The sequence below is a fragment of the Xenopus laevis genome, chromosome 5S (genome assembly GCF_017654675.1).
Source record: "Xenopus laevis strain J_2021 chromosome 5S, Xenopus_laevis_v10.1, whole genome shotgun sequence".
Taxonomy (NCBI): domain Eukaryota; kingdom Metazoa; phylum Chordata; class Amphibia; order Anura; family Pipidae; genus Xenopus; species Xenopus laevis.
In genome coordinates, this window is record NC_054380.1 from 58,347,520 (window position 1) to 58,372,362 (window position 24,843).

At 39.5% G+C, this 24,843-nt stretch overlaps 1 protein-coding gene across 2 annotated transcripts; it reads right to left on the bottom strand.

Annotated features, from left to right (window-relative positions):
* Nucleotides 1-6,855: 6,855 nt before the first annotated feature.
* On the bottom strand, nucleotides 6,856-17,649 carry LOC108705580 (histone chaperone asf1a-A-like). Of its 2 annotated transcripts, none has more exons than XM_018242472.2 (4): nucleotides 17,257-17,649; nucleotides 11,867-11,982; nucleotides 10,330-10,506; nucleotides 6,856-10,008 (listed from the first exon to the last, which is right to left on the bottom strand). In XM_018242472.2, exons 1-4 carry the CDS (start codon nucleotides 17,363-17,365, stop codon nucleotides 9,796-9,798), a joined length of 615 nt encoding a protein of 204 aa, XP_018097961.1. In that variant the 5' UTR covers nucleotides 17,366-17,649; the 3' UTR covers nucleotides 6,856-9,795. The 2 variants fall into 2 exon arrangements, with proteins under 2 accessions (XP_018097961.1, XP_018097962.1); XM_018242473.2 differs by lacking the exon at nucleotides 17,257-17,649 and adding an exon at nucleotides 17,035-17,210.
* Between the last annotated feature and the right edge of the window lie 7,194 nt (nucleotides 17,650-24,843).

Genomic DNA, 24,843 nt, shown 5'->3' on the forward strand with positions numbered 1-24,843 from the left:
CTATCACCCTGAAAAATGAAAAGTCGCCAGCATTTTTTGGGACTTAGGACAAAAAATAGTTGAAAATTTTTCTGTCTACTCTATTGTAGGTCTGACGTGGCGAAAGGCAAGTGGTAACGTTCAGTAAAATCCGCATCTTAGTGAATTTGCGTAGTTACGTCCCTTCACCAGAGTGCAACTTCTCCATAAGGGAGTGAATTACCGCCAGAGTCTATCTCCTTCGCTAGCAAAGGTACGCCTGCGCCCGTTAGTAAATTGGCAAAGTAACGAAATGATGTCACGCTGGAGAATTTTCGCTAATGTTAGTCACTTCACCTAGTAAATCTGCTCCTTAGAGTATGAAGATCCAAATTATGAAAAGATCCATTATTTGGGAAACCCCAGGTGCCGAGCATGAATTACAGGTCCCACACATGATAAACATGACTTCTGTCTCTTTGCAAGGAATATGTGGGTCTCCCAATATCCTCAAAGTATACACCAATTCCATGGCTTTTAGTTGCAAAAGAGAAACAGAAGAAGTAATGTAGTATTTAGTGCTTCAATTATACACCATGTATGTGTGAGAGTTGGAAACAACAGGTGCCCACGGGACTGCAAAGGTTAAAAAAAAATCTTAGATCGAGTAGACCTCAACCCAAATCCATTAAAGGAACAGTAACACGAAAAAATTAAAGTGCTTTAAAGTAGGGAAAATATAATGAACTGTTGCTTTGCCCTGGTACAACTGGTGTGTTTGCTTCAGAAACACTACAATAGTTTATATAAATAAGCTGCTGTGTAGCCATGGGGGCAGTCATTCAAAGCTGAAAAAGGAAAAAAGGCACAGGTTATACAGCAAATAACATATACTCTATTGTACACAATGGGATTCTTCAGAATGTATGTGTTACCTACTGTGTATCCTGTGCTTGAATGGCTGCCCCCATGAGCTTTTTACCTGGGTGCATGCAGGCAGGAAACATTGGAGAGCAATCTTGTGGGCTTAGATGGTGGGGGTGATGCAGGAACTGGTTTCCCAGGAGCCATTCATTCAAACAGACATGACTGTAAAAACCACTAGCCCACTTCTTCACAAAAGGGCAGCATGTAGGTTTCATTGATCACAGATTGTAGATTCTACAAATTGTGGCTCCTCAATTAAATGATCACAATTATTGCACAAAGCACGGTCTGTGATTCCCAAATTCCCTACTTGCCCCAACCCCATATCAAATCAGACTGAAGATGGGCACACACAGGCCAATAAAAGTGTCCCACACCCAGACTGTCATGTCACAGACACTCCCCTCCTAGCATCTCATGGCACAGTAAACAACCACCGGAATGTCATAGAATCACACCCTCCTAAGCATGTCATGGCTCAGTTCGCCAACCAGTGCCCCTAATATATGATATAGAAGTCTCGAGTTCCAAAGTGCCCAACACCCATCTACAAGCCACAGCCCCGTAAACCTCACCCTCCAGCAATTCATGACACAGTATCCTCTCACCCTATCACGTCATGACACAGAACCCACAAAATGGCACACTGACCACCCCACTCCCTGCACTTCATGGATATTGACCTGCCCAGTATAACCTCTGCCACAGTAACCAGCCCAGCACGACACAGTGACCTCAAAGCAGAGCATCTCTGGACCATCTCAAATTCAACAGTATCCAGACAGGGCCGGATTTACATAGTGGGCATCCCTAGGCCCACTGCTGTTCGTCGCCCGTGTCCCCTCCCCTTTATTCGTGCAAATTTTCATCATCTGGACTGGAGCAATGGGGATTGGTGCACTGGAGATTTAAAAAATTATTGTATCTCCAGCGCATCCCCAGTTTTTTTGAACCAATGTGAGCGTGGTTGGGCAGCATGCCGCCCCCCCCAAAATCCTGCCGCCCTAGGCCCGGGCCTTTCCACAAATCCGGGCCTGTATCCAGATCCGGAATTCTGGAGAGGCCACCAAGGCCCTGCCTAGGGCAGCAGGATTTTAAGGGGACGGCATGCTGCCCAACCAGGCTCACATTGGTTCAGAAACACTGGGGAGATGCAGGAGATACAATACTTTTTTTAATTTCCTGTGCGGCAATCCACATTGCTATAGTCCTGATGAAACTTTGAACAAATAAAAGGGAGGCAACGGGGGCTATGAATGACAGCGGGCCTAGGGGCGCCCGCTGTGTAAATCCCATTTAAGCACGGGGGGCCAAAAGTGCAAAGCATATTGATGGGACCTTACCAGTGCTCTCTAGATTGGAACAATGCCATTTACCTCCCCCAAATCTATGCCCCTTTTAATACAGCTCAAAATATTGTTTGTCCTTGCAGCAGCTGACTGCCATTGCTTGCTACAGTCAAGTTTATTATCTATAACGGCTGAAAGGTCCTTCTGCATGATGAATTTGCCCAATACTGTCCAATTTTTAAGGTGTAAGTAGTTTGCATATTTTTACATCGAGGTGTATGACATTTATCAATACTGAATCTCATCTACCATTTAGCTGCCCAAAGTGACAGCTTTTAAAAATCCTGCTGCAAGGATGCTGCATACTAGATGGATATAATTGGGCTGCAAATTCATTCATGCAAATTTCATGCAAAGGTATTGTAGGATCCTACACATCTAATCCCCACACCTGTAATATAAGTTGGATTTGATAAAGGGTAGTGTGTTTTATTCATGCATCTACATCTGACAGTCAGTGTATTCCAGGGGAAGAAAAATACTGTCAGACACCATTACATTTTATCTTTTCAGAAACAGGCGCAACTTGTAAAGCTGGCCATAGACGCAAAGATCTGATTTTCGGACCGTGTGTGGAGAGTCCCGTCATTTTTCGTACAGCTGAGATCGGTCGTTTGGTCGATCGGACAGATTAAAAGATTTCTGTTGGCTGCGGGTAATATCTCTGCATGTATTGCCGATCGTACGATTTTCAGAGGGAGACTGTCACTAGCTTTGGTCGGACATAACTTTCGTACGATTGCTGTCAGCGGCAGAACATCGGCTGATCTGTTCTTTTGTACTTTATTTGATCGGAATGATTAGTGGCAGGTCGGGAGATGGGAAAGTCCGATCGTATGATGATTCATATGATCGGATCTTTGCGTCTATGGCCAGTTTAACATCTCTACATCACAGGTGTGTCATGTTGAAAGCTCTCATGTAGTTTAGGTATCAGATTTTTGTTATCAGTTAAATTGTACAGTAATTTAACCCATGCAACTTCATCTGACTTGTAGGATCTGTTCTGTCAATCTTCATAGAAAATCTCTCATGTAGTTTAGCCCTAATTCAGGTTTGTCCTAGGTTTACAAATGATTTTTAAAAGTGTCAGGCAAACTTTCTAAATTATTTACTGAGATGATTTAAACTTGCAGAAGTATGACTGTTCATTTAAAAATATCCAAAACAAAGGGGGGAAAAACATATGCAAGATTAAGATCACTCTATCTATCCTTTGCTAAACATAATGGATTTTCCCATGTGTACTATATCACTTATTGTAAAGAGTCCAGCAAATTAATTATAGGAGTATGCTATAGACCCCCTATTGTAAATAAAGAGGAAGAGGCTAAGCCCCTGATGCAAATAGAAAAGGCTGCTAGCTTGGGGCAAGTAATGATAATTGGGGATTTTAATTACCCAGATACTGACTGGATCAACCATACTACATGGACAAGCATGGAGCATGGACATGGAGCAAGTTTATTAGCTTATTGAATGACAATTTTATGGCACAGGTTGAGGCGCTAAATATACAATTAGCATGCGGCTCGATTGGGGCAATGATGAGGCACCAATTCACACTCACTTAATGTATAAGTTGGCCCGGGTGCTTTAGCTCAAGCCCAGCATTTTAAATAAGTACAAACAGCTCAAATAGACTCATCCTACACAGCTAATGACCAGGGTTCTAAAGCCCTGAAAGTCCTGCACAAGCTGAGGAGAACATGGGCAAGTTATAGCGTCAGAGGATTTAAATGAAGTTTTTACTCACCAGTGGTCTGGGTGCAAAATGCTCCAAACCAGTAGCAGGGGTGGAAATACAATCTATATAGAAGCTGAAGTCTTGCAGCAATCAGGGTACAAAAAGCTCCAAACCGTAGCAGAGGGGAAAATCTCATGTATTTTCTCAATGTAGATAGAGATTTTTATTAAATAATTAAATAAAAACATTAACAAAAACAGAATACACCAACATTCAAATTTTCAAATCATAGGCATATTATGAATGATACATTTTTACTTAAAGCAAATTAAATATCGTCAAAAGAAATTTTGCATGTAAACTTAATTCCCCTCCACCAATTTATATTTTCTTTATTTTTACTAATTTCTTTAAATCTGATAAAATATTGTCTTAACAGTCAGATGAATGGTTCCTTTTTCCCTCCCAAAGTTTTTGCCACACCTACTCATCCATAAGTGATACCTAATTACAGAAAAATTATAAAAAGGGTTCTCTTCTCCAATGAATGTTTCCTGCTAATGATACATAGTCCCTTTCCTCATAAATTCCCCTACAATGGCCCTTAATACCCAGTATTGTCAGGACACGATCATAAAGATTGTGGGAAACCGAGCAGTTTATCAAAAAATGGCCCATAGTTTCTTCTTCTCCGCATCCTCAAGGACAGAATCTTTCTACAATATTTAGCTCACATTTCTCCTTAAGAAAAGTTTTCACTGTAATGCCAGCCATGCATTGTCAAAGTTTTGCAGGAAGCCTATGGCCATTCAAAAATGTAATGGAATCCCCCATACGTATCGTAGGGCAAAATCAGTGCAGAAGTAAAAAAAAGAATCAAGCACCAATCTATATAATTCATTTCTAGGGAGATTTTCCATGTCCCTAAAACTCAAGTTCCACTTCTTAAGAAGTTTTAACCCCAGAAGAATGTGCTGCAGAAACCCACCCCGCCTTATCCGGAACCCTCTTCACTCTACCGCCCTCCATCCAATCTCTAAAAAAAGGCGAAACCCAGGACCTGACATAGTTTTCTTACAGAGAGCACGTCCTTTGACCCAGGTTCCCAAAGTTCAATTTAAGGAAAATGGTGCCAAAGAAGGCGATAGGACAAACCATTCCTAAAACTCCCTCTTTCCTCTGCAGGAATGTTACCCCTCTTTTTACTGGGTTCAGTCTGTTCCCCTAAAGCATCTGGAAGAACAGACTGTAGACCCGAGCATAGAGAGATTCTGACAAGCGAAACACATAAGCAACAAACAGAAACAATGGGATCAAAAAGGTCTTGATCAGAATAACCCTTTCTCTATAGGTCAGCTTTCAAGATCTCCAACGCTGAACTTTTGCCAAACCAGTATCCACATCCACTTTCTCTTCGCAATTTAGTCTGCTATCTCAATGTAGATAGGAGCTTGCTCACTGCATACAATTTTGAATCTTTATTCCAAGAATAAAGCTGAGAGTTGGGTAAGGGCTGGGCGAGAAGTTTGTGCAGAAGGCTGGCAGGTGGGAATTGCAGCGTTTTTGCCACAACTAATTTGTTGAGGTCGCTGGGAAAATTATGTATGTGTTGCTTAACATTGCTAGGCTTATACAAGTGACTAACCCTCTGAATATTCTTGAACAGCTGGGATGTGGTGGAGCAGAGTAGGAAAGTTATTAACAAACTAGTGGTGAGTTGGGTTAGGCAATTGGAAGGCTTTGTGGTGCTGCTGTGTGCTGGGGTTTTAGGTCAGATGGGGTCCATTTATATTGCTGGAAGATGATAGGGCAGACACACACCCACGACAACCCCTTGTCTTGTTCTGGTGCTCAGTAATGGAGGATACGGCAACCTCCAGATTGGGCAATGGAACAAAGATCAAGCTTGATAAAGGGGTGTGGCCCCCAAACATTGCACTTCCGCACTTTGAATTAAAGCAAGGGTTTCCCTGCAAACTAAGCCTTGTGTGCCGGTAGCTTTGTTCCATTGTCCATTTATGTTGGCCATCCAGGATGGAATTAACCCATGCAGGGGATGTTGTGGGTGCCTTTCCAGTTTGAGGTGGTCAAGGGGACAAACTGTGGCGGTAGGGGATGCCTGCCAAGTGACAAGGGCTCATATTCCCCTGACTAGTGAAGTGTGGTTCATTAACTACTTGGTTATTAATCCCAGGGGGCAGTGGTTTGGAGTGAGGTTTACATGCTACCTCTGCTGCTACACCTGGTGGCTGACATGGCACTCTGGTGGAGTGTTTTTATTGTGGCAGGCAATCTTGTATGCTGTCATTAGACGTTTTATATAATTTTATATAATTTGTTTAAACACTTTTATTGTTTAAATAAAGCTGTGGCCTTCTTACCTGGATTTTGTATCAAATTATTTAGGGTACCTGGGGGAGTTATAAGTGAACCTTAGAGATAGTATGCCATGGGTTGACTGGGTGCATTGACATAGCCCCAATCAAAGGTTTTCTCATTTAATTGTATTTATGTCTAAAGGCGGCCATAGACTCCAAGATCCGCTCGTTTGGCGACATCGCCAAACGAGCGGATCTTTCCCCGATATGCCACTAAACTGCATGGCTATATCGGGGGTAAATCGAACGATCGAATTACGATGCGCCAAGCGGCTCTGACGGGTCGGTCGGGTAGAAATCCAACCTTCCCGATCGATATCGTGGCCAGATATCGATCGGGAAGACCCGTCGGAAGCCCCCATACACGGGCAGATAAGCTGTCAAATCGGTCCAAACGACCGATATCGGCAGCTTTATCTGCCCGTGTATGGCCACCTTAAGGGACAATATGGAACAGAATTAGGAGATATGCTTTGTTCATCAAATTGAATCAGCCCCAATATCTTATATGTCTGGGCTGGGCACAGTACTCTAAAATGAACCAAAAGGCAAAAGGTCATACTGCAGTCATTGGATTTTATTTCTTGGATTCTGGTTTCCAATGCAGACATAATGCCTATAAAAATCACTGCAATCAATAAAATAAAAAACAAGTGCTCACTAACATTCTAAATACCTAGTAGTTGAACAAGCAGAAAATGCAACAATTTAGAGCTAATAATAAAATGGGATTAATGGTCACAATACCAGAAGTCACACTAAGTCACAAAATAAGCTGTTTTTAGAGGAAAATAGACACAAAATTGTAAAAAAGAAAAAAAAAATTATTTTACAAAAAATGTAAAACAATTATAAGATGGTGTGTAAACTGGATGAGCATTGGCACTGCAGGTCTTTATTTTTCTAGATTTGACCCCTGCTGCCTACCAACTGTCAAGAACATGTTACAAAAGAAGTAGTGTATTTTACTAGTAAACGTGAAAGCCCCTTCTAGTTGAAAAACATAGGAGAATATACAAATATTTGCCACTGTATAAATTGTGTGATTTTGGTCCAGAATCCACTCCTTGTATGCAGTGACTGGTGGATGCTGTTTCTGTCACTGCAAAGACACATGGTACAGCACTAAACAATATTTGTGTTTTCTTTTGAAAAATGTTATCTGACATTTGACAAAAGGAGATGATAAAATATGAACCCATGTTACATTTAAAGTGAAGGTGTATATTATTAGGATTCCCAAAAGGGTTTTTTTAAAGATAAAATTGCATTGTAATTATTTTGCGACACTTGTAGAATACTGTATATACACATTCAGCCCCTGTATTTGCATTCACATATAAAGGTAAGGCTTCAGCAGGGTATAATGGTTGGCATCAGCTCCAGGAAAATTGTGCTGCTGACAGTTTTTCTTGCCAAGCCAGAAAAATGTCTGTGTTGTCTAGGGTGATAGTAGACTTTAGGCTAGGGCCACATGGGGGCAGCCTGATTTTTATTACTGGCAGCAGTCTCCCTCTTCTGTTTGCGTGAGGAACCACTGTGTTGGCTCCAGTGAAAAAATGCGAGACTTTGCATTTTGTGGCAAATTCCGCCAAGTGTGTTCACGCCGGAGCAGACACAATGGTTCACAGACCCGAAGGAAGAAGGAAGCTTCTGCCATCGGTAGAGGCTGAAATCGGTCTGAAACCTAGTCTTAAAGGTTTCTAAATTACATTATTTACACTACATACCATAAAGAATCTAGTGAAAGCACTGGGCTATAGTAACTAGTATGTTCACATTGAAAATAAATTGTGCAGTGCTTTTCATAAGTATTCAGACCTTTGGACTTTTCCACATTTTGTTTTATTGTACATTTAATTAGGTGTAATTGGGATTTTACCATTTAATTTACACAACATGGTTTTGGGTAAAAAACATTTTTTATTGTAGCATAGAAGGTGAAAAGTAGATATTAGTATTCAGTTAAATTCAAAACTTGGTAGAAGCACCTTTGGTTGCAATTACATTGTATAGCTGTGAGTTTTTTGGGGTAACTACATACCAACTTTGCATACTGTAGCTGGATCCTGCAATTGTTGTGGATTCTTGTTGAAATTGTTGAAGCTTTGCCAGGTTGAATGGGACTGTTAGTGAACAACAATTTTCAAATTGCCCAAATTAATCAGATGTCTGAGCTGTGATTGGGCCATTTTAATTCTTATTCAGGCTCTTATTATAAACCCCTCCAGTATAACTTGCCTTTGGTTATGTGTTTAGGGTAATTTTTCTGCTAGAAGGTGAAGTTCCATCCAGTCTCGAGTTTCCTGAAGATTGAATGTTTCCCTCTAGACTTACTCTGTATTTGGCTTCAAACATTTTGCCATCAATCCTAAACAGTTTACTAGTCCCTGCTGGTTAAAACCATTCCCACAATGTGAAGCTACCATCACAATGCTTCACAGTGGGGGTGGTGTTGTCAAGGTCATGAGCAGTGTTGGATTTCCACCCACTCATAGCCAGACCAGAGAACTGGTTTCCACTTTCCTTTTGGCAAATTCCAAATGGAGTTTGATATGTTTTTTTCAACCTTGGCTTTCTTTGCACTGTTCTTGCATAGCGCTCAGCATTGTGGACCAACTGGGTCATAGATCAATAGACTTGTTATCTTATCTCAGCTGTGGATCTTTCCATTTCCATCAGTTACCATTGGCCTCTTGCTTGCTTCACTGGCTATTGCCCTCCTTACCTGTTCACTGAGATTTGGAGGACAGCCTTCTCTGTCACGGTTCACCCATTTTTGCTTTGTTCAAGGTTTTGATAGCTTCTTGGTCTTCATGATGCTATCAGTTTAGACATGATTTGGAAATTCTAGTAACTTCCATAAAGGGGTGTACTGTATATGTTCATAAACTCTGGGTACTTCCATAAAGGGGTGTGCAGTATTTATAAGATCATATGATATTTGAACTGCTCACAGATGGACTCCATTCAACTGATTATGTGGCTTCTCAGGGGACTTTTCAGGAATGACTCAGGAATTAGTTTTCAAAGGAGCTCAACTGCACATCTATGAAGGGAAACTATAAATGTGAGCTACAAGCTCATTCAAAGAGTAATAAACCAGTGGTATCCAATGGCCAAATTATAGAAAAAAACTGCTTGCTTGATATCATCAAGTGAAACATTTTGGTCCATGGTATCAAGCATAGATTTATTTCAGCAAAAGAGCAGGAAAACATTATACCTATAAATAAATATCAAAATATTTTGCAGTTGCATGTTCTAACTAGTTTGGAAAATAGCTAATAGATAACTTTCTTAAGCAGAAAGAAAAATAATTAAAAATAGATTTTAAAAATGTTCCCACTCTAATTTACATTTGTTTTCACTCTTTAATATATGTTTTTACCAAGGAAATATTTCCTGGTATCCTATTTACTGGAAAATATTGTAGCAAAGTGCACTTTTCCATTGGCTTAGTAAATTGAGATTAGAAATATGTAAATATAGGAAGTCACATGCAGTCCATATGAGATTCTAGCATGACATTTAAAGAGTTCTCTGACATGGGCCATCCTTTTGAAGCTGAAGGTCTGGTCTCTATGGAAAGTACTGGATGCAGATGAGGGTTACTTTCATCAAGTTCATCAAGCTTCTCTGTATTTTCTTCCCAGTTTATGTGAAACCTGGTTACTCTAGGATTTGATGCCAATATGTTTCTCTGAAGCTGCAACAGAGAGAAAGTGAAAATTTGTAGTAATAGTTGAAAGCCTTTTAGGTATCACAATTTCATTTAATTGCCAATAAATACAAATGTGAATTCACTAAAAGCAGATTTCTGCTATAGAAAAAACATAGCTGAATATCTGTAAACCACCACTGTAGTGGGTTTGCATTGTGCTCCACATTACTACATGGTTAGGTGACACTTCTGTGCCATACTACCATGGTCCACAATGGAAAGTCTCACTCTCAACAAAGCAGAATAAACATAACACCCGCATTTTGTCTTTCAATCTATTAGTTGCAAAGTTTGTAAATTCTTTACCTTGGAAAAGTCTGGTTTCACAGGAGGGTTTTCCCGCAGTTCTGTTTCTGTATATTCATTATTAACATAATAACCCACTCTGATAAACTCTTGCCCTCTGTATGTGCATGTGATAAGCACCACAGTTACACCAATGGCATCTGCGTCTGGTATAAGGCCTTGGTTGGGGGAACTGGCCTAAGCAGAGATGGAAACAAAGAAGTTAGAAAGTCAGAATGTACAGTGCAGCCATGACTACACAGTACTTCCCACTGCTGTGCAGAGACATTTATGCAAAAGTAGTAGATATTTTTAACCACAATTTTATCATTTCAGTGAATTTCTCTCTGTTCCAAATCTGCAAGACATCATTGCTTTCTGTATACTGGGGATCTGAATTTGATAGCAAGCATCTCCAATGGGGAAAAGTTCTTCAAATATGATGTATCTACATTACAGCTGTGTGATTAGCATTTTTTACCATTTTGAAAGTCTGATTATCACATATCCATGTTCAAAGTTTTTAACCTTTTTTGCTACTTTCTTATCTTCCCCCCTTAAATCTATCACCATGTCTACACTCTTCAACAACCAGTGCTATAAGTGAGCTTTTCAGAGGAAGAAACACTGCTGCCGTAAAACAGACCCTGAGTCTACAACTAAAATTACAGCCATAAAAAAAAGTTAAAAATTTGTTTTCACAAAGAAGGAGTATAGGCAGTATATCAAGAATAAACCACCCCAAGCAAGTATACTAACTGCATAAAGCTTTAAAAAATTACCAGTCCCATTTACCCAAAGCTACATAAAAGGAATAGTTCAGTATACAAATAAAAACTGGGTAAATAGATAGGCTGTGCAAAATTAAAGATGTTTCTGATATAGTTATTTAGCCAAAAATTTAATCTATAAAGGCAGTCTGGCACAATAGCCAGAACACTACTTCCTGCTTTGCAGCTCTCTAACTCTTAGTTAGTCAGCAACTTGAAGGGGGGGGGGCACATGGGACATAATTGTTAAGTGAGTTTGCAACTGATCCTTAGCATTCAGCTCAGATTCAAAAGCAAACAGTTATGACCCATGTGCTCTCCCCTGAAGTCACTGATTGGTTACTGTCTGGTAACCAATCAGTGGAAACCAAGAGTGCTGCAAAGTAAAGTAGCGTTCTGGCTATTATGTTACACATCTAGTCACTCCAGCCTTTGTACATTACAGTTTTGGATCACTAACTATATTGAGAATATATTTTATTTTGCACAGTCTATCACAGTTTTTATTTTTATACTGAACAATTCCTTTAAGAACCAGTGAAACAGATGGCCTAAAAGGGAATCATTGGGTTTACTAAAAAGGCCCACAAATAGTCATAGGTGCAAACATCATTTATATAAGATATAACATATATCTTGAAATCATAAACCACATATATCTTAAAGTGTATGTTTATTAAAAAAATCTAATTTCAGAAAAACATCTACTACAATTTGGGTGCATGTTTCAACTGACTGTTCCCGTTACCTTTTATCCACCAAATTATATAGAATCAATGTCAACGTACCTGAAATACAAACATATGTCGGCCTGCAGGTACAGGTCCCACCAATACGGAATCTAAAACCTGGTCATATTCTTCACTTTCAGCAGAGCCCACGTAAATAATTTTCCATTCTAAATCTGGTGGAGAGTATAATGTTTATTGAGCAGTAAGGGGGAATTTGCTCTGCAACTATCTATAAATATAAAAGTATTATGTAAAAAACATTTAAATGAAAACTTTCTACTGTTTCAAGTACATTACAGAACATTTTAGACATAGTGGGGAATATTTTTTTACTTAGATCAAATAACAAGACAGGCATTTTCTCTGCCACATTTGTAAGAGTTGAACTTAATAGACTATTGCAGGTATGGGACCTGTTATCCAGAATGCTCGGGACCTGGGGTTTTCCGGATAACGGATCTTTCCGTAATTTGGGTCTTCATGCCTTAAGTCTACTAGAAACTAATTTAAACATTAAATAAACCAAATAGGCTGGTTTTGCTTCCAATAAGGATTAATTATATCTTAGTTGGGATCAAGTACAAGCTACTGTTTTATTATTACAGAGAAAAAGGAAATCATTTTTAAAAATTTGGATTATTTGGATAAAATGGAGTCTATGGGAGACAGCCATTCCGTAACTCGGAGCTTTCTGGATATCGGGTTTCCGGATAAGGGATCCTATACCTGTACCTTATTTTCATAACTGTAACTATTCAATGTCTTCAGAAAACTATCTGTATTTAAAGTTACTTAACGTTAGTCCGCCTAAATCTATTGACAGGACACCTGCATACTTTATCTATTAAAGGCAAAGTTAACATTCACAACATTTTTTTCAAATCCAGTCCAATAAATAAGTACTTTTTCACATTTTCACTTAATTTTCCTCCCATTTATATAAACTTTGTCAGCCAAGCCTCCAGCTTTCTAAATTTGAAATTTTGATAAATGACGATGCATTTGTTGGAAGCAGCAGCAGCAGAAACATTCTAGCAGCTAAATGCATAAAGGTTGCTCTGTGGCAGACTTCAGTAGGGATTCAACCTAAGAGCCATGAATTAACTAAACATATTGAATGGTTACTGTTTATGCAGTGACCTCACTTTTGAGATTTTACTAGTAAACATGGAGAAGGGACAAACAAATGCATTTTTTTAAACTTACAATAAAAATGATTTAAAAAAAAAACTATTTAAAAGGAAAAAAAATTACATTTTGTGATTACCATTTTATAAATTGATACAGGGCTTTTAGGCCAAAAAGAATTCCCAATGCAGAACTAATATTAAAAACAAGACCTTGCTATAATAAGTTTCTTGAAAAAAAGATTATTGGCAGTATTAATATTGGTTTTGTCATCTGTGTTGGGCATGGGCAGTGTGCATAAAACTCACTGTGCATTAGGGTTGCCATCTGTCCGGTTTTGACCCGGACAGCCCGGTATTTTGGAATAAGGAAACCGGGCAGGACTCCCTTGATTGACACGGTGATCGGCCAATCGCCGATAGCTGCGTCATAGCCCCACCCCTGACATCACAGACACTCCAACCTACATCCCCAACCCTCTGCCAGGTCTCCACCGTTGCAAAAGGTGGCAACCCTACTGTGCATGCTGATATTAAATAATCAGTCCTTATTACATTATGTATAATTCCATCTTCAAGTTATCCCCCTCTTGGATGCATATCAAACAGTCCAAAAAGGCAAGTTTGTTCTCGTGGACATCGTCCCTTGTGAACTTGATGTTATTGTCCACTGAGTTAATGTGTTCTGTAAAGGCCGCCACTTCATTGGATCTGATTTTAACCAAAGTATCATCCACATACCTGAACCAGTGACTTGGTGTAGTTCCCTGGAAAGTAAGTAAGGCCCTCCTTTCCACTTCCTCCATGTACAGGTTTTCTACAATAGGAGAGACTGGAGAACCCATTGTACAGCCATGTTTCTGTCTATAAAAAAGGTTCTTGTACATGAAGTATGTGGTGTTAAGGCACAAATCTAGCAACAAACATACTTGGTTGGGACTGAGCTTCGTTCTGCTGCTGAGGGTGTTATCTTGTTGCAGTCGATTTCGTACAGTCTCAATTGCCTCTGTAGTAGGTATACATGTGAACAAAGAAGTGACATCATATGATACCATTGTTTCTTCTGCCTCTAGTGTACCGCCGTGAATCTTAGTTACAAACTCTTTGACATTCTGGATATGATGCACTGTATTGCCTACCAACGGGGCTAAGATGTTAGCCAAGAATTTTGCAATGTTGTATGTCACTGAATTTATGCTGCTGACAATAGGTCTTAGTGGGGCTCCTTCTTTGTGTATCTTGGGGAGTCCGTATAAACATGGTGTGGCTTCTCTGGAGTACAGGCGGTGGTATAAAACTAGATCAATGGCTTTCTCCTTTTCAAGTTGTTGTAGGCAACCTATTACCTTTTTCTTGTAACTGCTGGTTGGGTCTTTCCTTAAGGGTTCATATGTATTGCTATCGGTGGTTATTTTGCAGTCATAGTCAGTTGTGTTGAGCACAACTGTACATCTCCCTTTATCTGCTGGCAGGATAGTGATGTTCGGGTCCTTACTCAGAGAACTGAGCGCTCTCCTCTCTTGTGTACTAAGGTTAGAGGGAGGTGTTCTGGCATTTGCCAAAGCAGCTGACACTTTAAGCTGGAGTTGTTCTGCTTCTTCCTTGTTCAAGTGATTATTTTTGATAGCAGATTCTGTGGCTGTGATGAGTTCAACTACTAGGATGTGTTGTGGTGTCACTGTATAGTTTATCCCCTTGGCTAGTACGTCCTACACAGACTTACAATGTGCCATTGTGAGTGGATTAGTGGAAGAGTTTATATGCCGACAACTTCCCACACCAGTCAGTTGAACTGAAGAAGCTGCTCGGATGAGTAGTGAAACGTCTTCATTGATTACTCAGCAAGTCAAGTTGTTTTTAGAATTACCTATACTAGATATACCATGACCTGGATGAATGAAAATCTTCATAGTCATTCTGTACTGTTGTGGTGCACTGATACAACTGGTGTGTTTGCTTCAGAAACTCTAATATTGTTTATATAAATAACTGCTGTGTAGCCATGGGGGCAGCCATTGAAAGCTGGAAAAGGAGAAAAGGCACAGGATACCCAGCAGATAACAGATAAACCCTGGGATTCTTCAAAAATCTCCAACCTATTGTGTATCCTTTGCTTGAATGGCTGCCCCCATGGCTACCCATCAGCTTGTTTATATAACCCATAGTTGTGTATCTATAGCAAACACAGAAGTTTTGTGAAGTGAGTGAAGGGCAACAGTATACTATTCATCCCTTTAAAACACTTAAAGGGGAACTCCACAAAAACCATAAACTTTTTGAAAAGTAAACATAATTTCAAGCAACTTTGCAATATACATCAGTTCAAAAATATGCAGACTTTTCATGGTTTTTAATGGTTTCTGACAATTCCCTAAGCCTAGTCCCCTGCTCTTTTGCTGACTACTTTGCTGAGATGACTGACTACTGTTACTTTGTATCAACGGCCAGCTGTCCTCAGCCTGCATCCTATAAACCCCACAATTCCCTGCAAATGTGATTCCAATAAGGAATGAAACATCATAGTGCAATGCATTGTGGGTTATGTAGTTTCTGCATGCTATCTGTAAGCTATGGAGAAGTTGTTACAATTTGTAACATCAGTGTTTAGTCCCTCCTTCCTTGCCAGGATTTCAAATGATGCAGAAAGAGAAGAACTGTTAACCAGCTGGCTTTCAGCATAGAAAATAACATTTATTCATACTTTTTGAAGAAACAGGTAAACGTAATGGTTATATTAGGGGTTTCTGTGTTATGTGGTTTGGAAGCCGAAGTGCCCCTTTAAGAGATGACTTTAGTAGAGTGGGCTCCACAAACATTACTGGTAAGCTTTGTGGAGCCCTGCTGCACAGCACAAATTAAATGGAGGACCAAACTCATAAGTGATCCATTTTTCAGTCCAAACCTGCCTGACCTGTGGGTTCAGGCTAGCCTGCGCATCACTAGAAATAAGGTTAACTTCATTAACTAGGCAGATATATTTTTATAGAAAACTCAACTTGTCGTGATGCATACCTGCCAAATTTTGGAAATAAAAAGAGGGACAAAAAAGTTGTGCGCGTAGTGTGGCGAATTTTTTGGACCATGTCCATTTTTGTGGCCACACCTCCTAATTACCATGTTCATTTTACAAAATTTCGCAGGTGATAAAAGTATGAACATATTTCTGTTTTTTTCCAGTTATTACAGTTTTGCTAATGAAGATGAATTGCCCTTTAAGCTGTAAGTCTAACTTTTCCCAAGGGACCTGTTATCTTATGTTGTTACAATTACTCATTTGCTTATCTAGATTGCTTATCTAGATATATTTGAATTGTTACAAATGTATCTTATCTTCTGTTGTGGATGTTCTGGGCTCTCTGCCAAAAGCCAATTACATTAGAAGCTTTGTTTCTTTTTCTGGCTGTTCAGTGCAGAGAAAAACAGGACTTTCCAGTACAAATGAGGTTGAGCTGTCAAAAGAGGGACTGTCCCTCTAAAAATGGGACAGTTGGGAGGTATCTTGTGATGTCTGACCAAATCTATCTATCTATCTATCTATCTATCTATCTCTGTGATGAATGTTTTTGATTACTCAGTTTACGGGATTTTTTTATTTTCTGCAGTTGTTGGGACAGTGAATAGTAACACACCATAGATTTATACAGTACATCTAACCATTCCTGCGTTGCTACTGAGTTTGTGCCCAGCACTGCACAGTGAACACAGGGAGGGGCTATAAATACAATTCCACCTGTGACATAAAAAAAGATGAATGCAAGTAGGAACAAACTTCTTTTCTCAACATAATGCAATAAACATCCTAATTATAATCATACATGCGCATGCTTTTATTTTTAACGTTAATCCAATCTAATGCATCAAGCAAAAGGAATAAGAAAAGAAAACAAGCCCCTGCTTTTCAGTCCAGGCAGCATTATGCAATGCAACTAATTCGGAATTTGCTGTGTTTGCATGACAAGACCCCCAGTGCAGAGGTCACATTGCTGTGTCCTGCTTTGTCTGTGTCGGTTTCACACTCATTACCCTGACCCCCTCCCTCTTTATCCACAAACAAAACATGGCTGCTGCTTCTGCCACCAGGGCACCTCTCAAACTTACTTTCCCCGTGCAGCAGCAGCATTCCCATACACTCACAGCTAGAACAACTGCAAGTTTTCCCCTGCTTGTCTATGTTAAGGTGCCGGCATTTTATTCCTTCCACCGCCTGCTCTTCCTCTGCCTCTCAGCCAAGCAGCAGGCCTGTGGGAATTAATTTAACCTCTTGTGCACTAGGATGCCTCTTTCGCACACTGTCAACACAAACAGCTGATTGTAACTCACCTTCAGAAAGGTCCTCTATGCACTCAAAGGTGATTTCAAACTGGAAAGGATTGTAGAAGGGAGAAGGGTTATCCAGCACCACCACATTGTTCACCTGAACCTTTGCCATATTTTGGAAAATGCTAAAACAATGGGGATGGTGTGAGAGTGCAGAGAAGACACAGCAGTGCTTATCTGTGCAGAGCTTCTGTCACTGCTCCTTGCAGCCCTTTCCAACAGTCCTGAGAAACTTTCCTTCAGAGCTGCTTGTTTGTTTTTTTTATTTAATCCATTGATTACTTTTATCGTGAGCAACTCCACTCTATTTCACATATTAGTTCTCCCCCTCCCCTGCTTTCCTATCTTACTTCACTACACCACATTCTGTTCTGTTGCTATAACAGCGTGTGTCCGGATTGGCTGCTCCCTGGCCCTTCCCATAATGCTAAAAGCTACATGACAGAAAAAGACAGACTCCTCATGACCATGGGAGCTGGACATGTTTAGCAGCTGCTCCACCTGCCGGCTGTCAGCTCAAGCACACCTCAGGGAGGATCTCTCAGTGCTGGCAGGCTCAACTATGTTATTACATCTGTGTTTCTATCATGTCAGCAGTTCAAAAGTAGTGAGTTTTGCCTGTGATGGCATTTTCATACAAAAAAATATCCTCACTTAAATGTTTTTATTCTCTTTTCCCCAGGTATACAAATCAAGAAATGCAGGGATCAGTTGAGCCTGAAACAAATCTCTCATAAGGATATTCATGCAAGCACTTAATGAATAGGGGAGGAGGATTTGGTACTTGACACTCCATTTTTTTCAGAATGCAACCCTTCATTATGTGGTCACATGTACCCTCCTATTTTTACCCTTTTGCTCAGTTACTAGTTGCTCATGTGCAGGCACCACTACCGTGTTTCTCTTTTAATTTGTGATTTACAGGTCCCTTTGCATTTTTTAGTAGTAAACTTGCATTTTGTCCCCTCCCTCCATATTTCTGCGCTCTGACTTCATGTTTCCCTAGCTTGATATGCCTGCTCTACAATTTTTTCACTGTTTCCAGACTGGTGGGGAAAGGGGCAGAAGGGAATTAAAACAAAGCCCAAGAGTAAAGAAAAAAGGTACGTGGGTGCTAGCCCTGACACACATAACCCAGAAACAGTTAATCACGGCAACAGACAGGGGAGCTAACCTCTGAAAAACACTTCGCCAGCCGTAGATTAGCCAGGACAATGCTAATTCACTATAATCTGAAGTTGTGTCCAGGGCGCAGAATGTTGGCGAAGTTGCGCTAGCGTTACTATGCCAAACGAAGCAAAGCTTCGCTAGTGTTGCCTTGACGTATATGTTGCAGCAAATACGTTACACAAGGCCCGGGAAACCTTAATAAAATAAAGTTGTTATATTGCCCTACACATGAGCCCAGTGTATAGTTTATGTGCCATATGTTAGGAAATGTAGGGGGGAAGCCGGTTACCCCAAAAAAAATTACACCCTTTTTCAGCCTATCACCCTGAAAAAAGGAAAAGACGCCAGAGTTTTTTGAGACAAAAATTTTCAACTATTTTTTGCCGATTGCACTTGCACTTTGCCTGGCCTGAGCTGGTAGAGGCAAGTCTGGCGCAAGAGGTAATGTTCAGTCAAATCCGCATCTTAGTGAATTTGCGTAGTTATGTCCATTCGCCAGAGCGCAAATTTGCTAGGAGTTAGGGAGCAAGTTACCGCTAGAGTCTCCTTCGCTAGTGAAGTTACGCCAGCGACTGTTAGTAAATCGGCAAAGTACCGAAATGACGCCACGCTGACGAATTTTCACCTGCGTTAGTCACTTCGCCCTTTAGTAAATTTGCCCCAGGGACACTTCAGCCTTTCTCCCTTCAAAGTGTAAGTCCTGGTCCTACCACTAGGGGATTGGCAAGGCTTCTGGAAGCTTTACATTTTTTCCCTTCAAGGGAAAAAACAGGAAATAAAGCTTTTTCTTCCATATTTTTCTTCTCTTTATTATCGGCCAGTTTTGGAAAGGCTTAGCCTCCCCTAGCCTTGATGGAAATCCACACATGGTTACTACACAAAGACAAAAGCTGGCCAAATCTGTTCCATCAGAAAATTGTGTGCAACATGGAATAAAAACCACATCCTACTGTGCTTCTGGGAACGAATTCTAGTCCTTAGTAACACTGCACTGGAAGGGGGTCTATGGAAAACAAGTAATGGTGTAATTTTTAAAAGAAATTAAAGCCCCTAGTTATCTCAACAACAAGGGGCCATGTGACGAGCGTAATTTTAAGATGCTGTATGCAGGGCCGGAACTAGGGATAGGCAATATCTTGTGTGCAGTCATGGGGGGGGGGAAGCCACACACACACCTATTTGGAGAAAAAACAATGGATAACTAAAGATGGAGAGTTGATATGGATTGCATTATGTGAAGGATAAAATAAATCTTTTATTAGTTTTTTTCTAGCAGAGGGCAAAAACAAATGTGTGGGGACAGGATTTGCCAGGATTGTCTAGGATACCAGTGTGCTTAGTCCTGGCACTGTGGAAGAGCCTAAAATGCATTCTTAGAGTTACCTTTTCCTCCCACAGAGAAATGCAGAGAAATCCCCCATCTATAGAAAAATGCAGAATATTTGCCCAGGTGCAGTAATTCATAAAAATTGCTTTTTAGTAGGTGAAAAGCCTGCATAATCCAAGTGCTAGGAGGATGGAATGCCATTTCTGGAGTTCTGCACCAGAATATTGCAGATCAAACTCCTGTTTAAAAGGTACTTTGGTCTACTGGTTCCCTGCTGTAGTGTGATGAATTAAACCAGGGGGATTCGTGTGCTTTGACCTAGTAATAGAATCTCTTATTACAGACCATGGGAACACAAGATATGCTCATAAATAAAACACCAGATACGTAGAAATGTCCAACCTCTCCTGGCTTAATGGCAGTTGTATATGTTCTATAACTAATGAAAGGGATACAAGATTTATGGTGAACAGGCCATATACAAAATGTATTGTGTTCCATTTAGTCAACAGCAAATAAACAAATCACAAACTGAAAAGACAAAACATGTATGGCTTTATTTTATATTGTATAATTATAATGACCTTACAATAAATATGTTAATTGAAACTAACCAACAACAATACTAATTTTATGAAATATACGAACACAGATTTATAGTTATATGTCTGCAGAATAATGTATAAAACTAAAGCAGAAATGATACTGTACTTCTAATAAAAATTATGGGGTCTATTCAATTAAACACAAAATAACCTATATAGAAAGAATGGTTCCACCTTTGCTACAGCCCTAAATATTGATCCAGAGGAAGGCAAAAAAAAAAACCCAGCAAGATAAAGACCAATTGCTTCTTACTGTGGGAGAAAATTCCTTCCGGACCCCAAATATGGCGATCGGCCAAGTCCCTGGATCAATAATACTACTACTACTACTACAACAACAACAACAACAACAACAACAACAACAACAACAACAACAACATCATCATCATCAACAACAACACATGTACAATGAAACACACATTTACTATGAACAATAACATATCAATGGGGGTCATTTATCAACATTGGGCAAATTTGCCCATGGGCAGTAACACTTGGCAACCAGTCAAATTGCTACATTCATTGTTCTACTTGCAGCTAGCTTTAAAAAGCTATCCACTGATTGGTTGCTAAGGGTAACTGCCCATTGGCAAATTTTCCCAGTGTTGATAAATAAGCCCCAATGTCTTAGTATTATATCAATGTATTAATATGTCTTAAATTATTACTATTAATTTAGTAGCATTATATGATTGCCATTATATTATTTGTTATAATAAGAAATGTGATGTGCATTATATAATCCTAGTTTTATTCATAGTCCTATTTTATTCATAGTTTATTATATCAGCAGTATAATTATATATTTATTATTTGTATTGTATTATATCAACATTATTATAGTACTATTTGATATATTGTATTATATCAACATTATAGTACTATTCGTATACTATAATTACTAAATTATTATATTTGTCTTATCATTATAGTACTATTATATAGTATTATATACTATATTAGTATTATACTATAACATACTAAATATATATAAAATATATAATACTAAATGACTAATATATATGTATATATAATAATCAAAATGATATAACTAATAATTTATAACTATATTGGCTCAAAATAGTAAACTACTACTACCACCATGTAATTACATAATACTATAATAGAACGGTAGAGACAGTAAATAGTAGATAACTAATATATTAAAAACACTACTAATACAGCTATATACCTAATAATAATAATGCTATATAACTAATGATTATCATACAAATATCTAATGATCATCATGCATGACATCCCAAATTCAAATAGTTCTAGGCACAAGAAATATATGAACGCTAAATGTAATTAAACCAAACAGATAAAAATAGATGTAGGGGCACATTTACTTAGCTCGAGTGAAGGATTTGAATGAAAAAAAAAACTTAGAATTTTGAAGTGTTTTTTTGGCTACTTCGACCTTCGACTACGAATCAAACTAAAAATCATTCGACTATTCGATAGTCAAAGTACTGTTTCTGTTTTTTTCCTCTTCCTTTTTCTGGTGCGTTACATTTTTGGAGTCTCCTAAAAATAAAGAGAAATATATATATCAGAAATGCAGAAAAATGCTGTACCCTATAGTTGCAGTAACTTCCTTTGTTAAAATCTTACTAATATATAACAAATGATATAGGTAATTCAGTTGAGTTGTACAAGTATATCCATTATCCTGCACTGCTGTAGGACGTGCTGGAACCATAATCATTACATTAACTTTGGTGGCTCAGTCTATTGGGAGGTCCCTGCACCCTCCTGGCACAAAGAGCAAGCCACTGGGCTGTTGGCAGAATGCTTGAAGAAATTCTAATCATGAGGTCTGCGATGTTCCCTCAGGGCCAAGCTGTGGTGTTCCGGTCGCTCCCTTCTCCAGGCCCAGTGGGTTGGTTTGTCTGCCAACGTCTAGAAAATATACAAGAAAACATTTACGAATGGAGTGCTCTGTACACAAAACTGCCTGCAATATTCAAAGACTATGCCTAAAAGTGCCCACCCTTCTCATCAAATGCAAGCAATAAAGCATGTAGATACTGCAGAGAAATTCTAATTGCAGGAGGACTGTCCTTCTGTCTTTGGGACTGCTGTTTAAGATGTAAAAGCCAGTGTGGACCTGCTACAAGGTACAGTCAGATCCAGGCCTGGACTAGCAATCTGTGGGTTCTGGCTAGGGATGCACCGAATACACTATTTTGGATTTGGCCGAACCCTCTAATCCTTCACGAAGGATTCAGATGAATACCTAACCCTAATTTGCATATGCAAATTAGGGGTGGGAAGGGGAAAACATTTTTTACATCCTTGTTTTGTGACAAAAAGTTACACGATTTCCCCCTCCACCCCTAATTTGCATATGCAAATAAGGATTCAGCTGAATCCTGCTGAAAAAGGCAGAATCCCGGTGCATCCCTAGTTCTGGCACACTACACCAGAGGGGCTGCTGTAGTATAGACCGTCACTATTTCGTGGGCTTGTGGGTGGGGGGGCTATTTGGACCTTGGCATACTTGGAATGCTGGGAAAACTTATTGACTCAAGTATAAGCATAGACACAACTACAGCCCTGTCTCCCAGCAGCGCACATTCCGCCAAAGCGACCCCCAGCAATCAACCGGACTTCTTTGCAAAGTTGATGGTGACAGAGAATTGCCAAATGGATTACTGTGTGCATTGTCCCACTGCCAAGCCAATTTGGAGAAACCGCACACCTCACGAACCCCAGCAGAGTTTCCTGGTGCTCAGTGATGGGGGAATTGGCAACCGCCCAGCCAGGATACGTAGAAAGATCACCGGCACACAGTTTAGTTAAGCAGGGCAAGCCCTTGCAATTTTATTAAATGCAGTGCATTGTCCAACTACCATGTGCAGAGGGTGCTGTGTGATATTGCCATCACTATTAATCCTTCATATAACCAACAGAGGGCGCTGTGTGATATTGCAGTAACTTATTCTTTCATATAACCAACTGAGGGCGCTGTGTGATATTTTAGTCACTGATATTCTTTCATATAACCAACAGATGGCGCTGTGTGATATTGCAGTCACTGTTATTCTTTCATATAACCAACATATACTCGAGTATATACGTACAGTAGCAAAGTTATTGTTCTCTAACCAATCACAATCAGCATTTTCTCACTATTTTATATGTACCAAATCAGTAAAAGCAAAATACAGATTTTTTTTTTTTACTTTGCACCTTCTACAACCAAAAATCATTTTTTAAATTCATAAAAGTGCAATAGAAAAAGTAAGCAATTATACTAACCTCAATCTTGAATTACTTTCACTTTCCATTCAGCAATTTCTAGATGTTACTGCCCTCCTCACATTACCCCTTCCCTCCTTACACTCTATGTAGGGCACTGGGCATAGGTCTCCCTTTCTGGTGCATACACAAGATTTTGAGGTGATAAACAATTTATCTTAATAACAGTGTCCACAAAATGGCTCCTGCCTGCTTGCTGCGATTGTATAATTCCAAGACTGAAGGAAACAAAATGTAAATTATAAATAGTTAGGGGAAAATTTATCAAAGGCCGAGGTGAAATTACGAGCTATTTTTGTTTACTAGGGAATAGTCCAAATTCGATTAAAAAAAAAAAAAATCAAAAATTTGAATATCGAAATTTATCATGTACCGTCTTGACCATTTGGCATCTAAATTGCTGTTTTAGTGTATGGGAGACCTCCTAGAGCCTATTTGGAGTCAATTTGTGGACTTTTGAAAACTGGAAGTTTTTTTGGAAAAATTCAATCGAATGTGCTATTACTTTGATTCGAAGTCGACCAAATGCGGACCTATTCGACCAAAAAAAAAACCTTTGTCTTAATTTCGGTTGGTCTTTTTGAATCTCTAAGTTTTTTTTATTCGAAATTCAACCCTTGATAAATATGCTCAACTAACAATGATAGAAAATAATTTGATAATTTTTTAGGGTGAAAGGTCCCCTTTAATGAAAGAGAAAATATTAATAGTGGCGGTCACCTTATAATTAACTTTTATTCTTGAGCTATTTACCTATCAATTCTTCCAGTTTCCAACCTAATATTTTAAATAACTGGCTGCCAAGGACCCTCAGCTGACAACCTAAAGAGATTACTGAACCTAGTTTTTGTTATTAATATTCTAGCTCAGGGGTAGGCAACCCGCGGCTCCGAAGCCTCATGCGGCTCTTCACCCTGCTTGCTGCAGCTCAGTCTTGAGGCTTTGCCTGTCACGTCATCTATACAGCACTAGCACCTGCTGGTGGCTTCTTGAGTGTGCGACCATGCTAACAGTTAGCTTACTGCGGTCGTACACTCAGGAAGCTGCCAGCAGGTGCTAGTGCTGTATAGACGCCCCAGGAGTGACAGGCAAGACCGAGCTGCAGAAAAATTATTCATCAGGGTCCTTCACACACTCGAGATCAGAAGGGAGCTTCAGAAAGAAGTCACATAAAACAGAGTCTGTCACCCAGACACTAAAATCTGTATAATAAAAGTAATT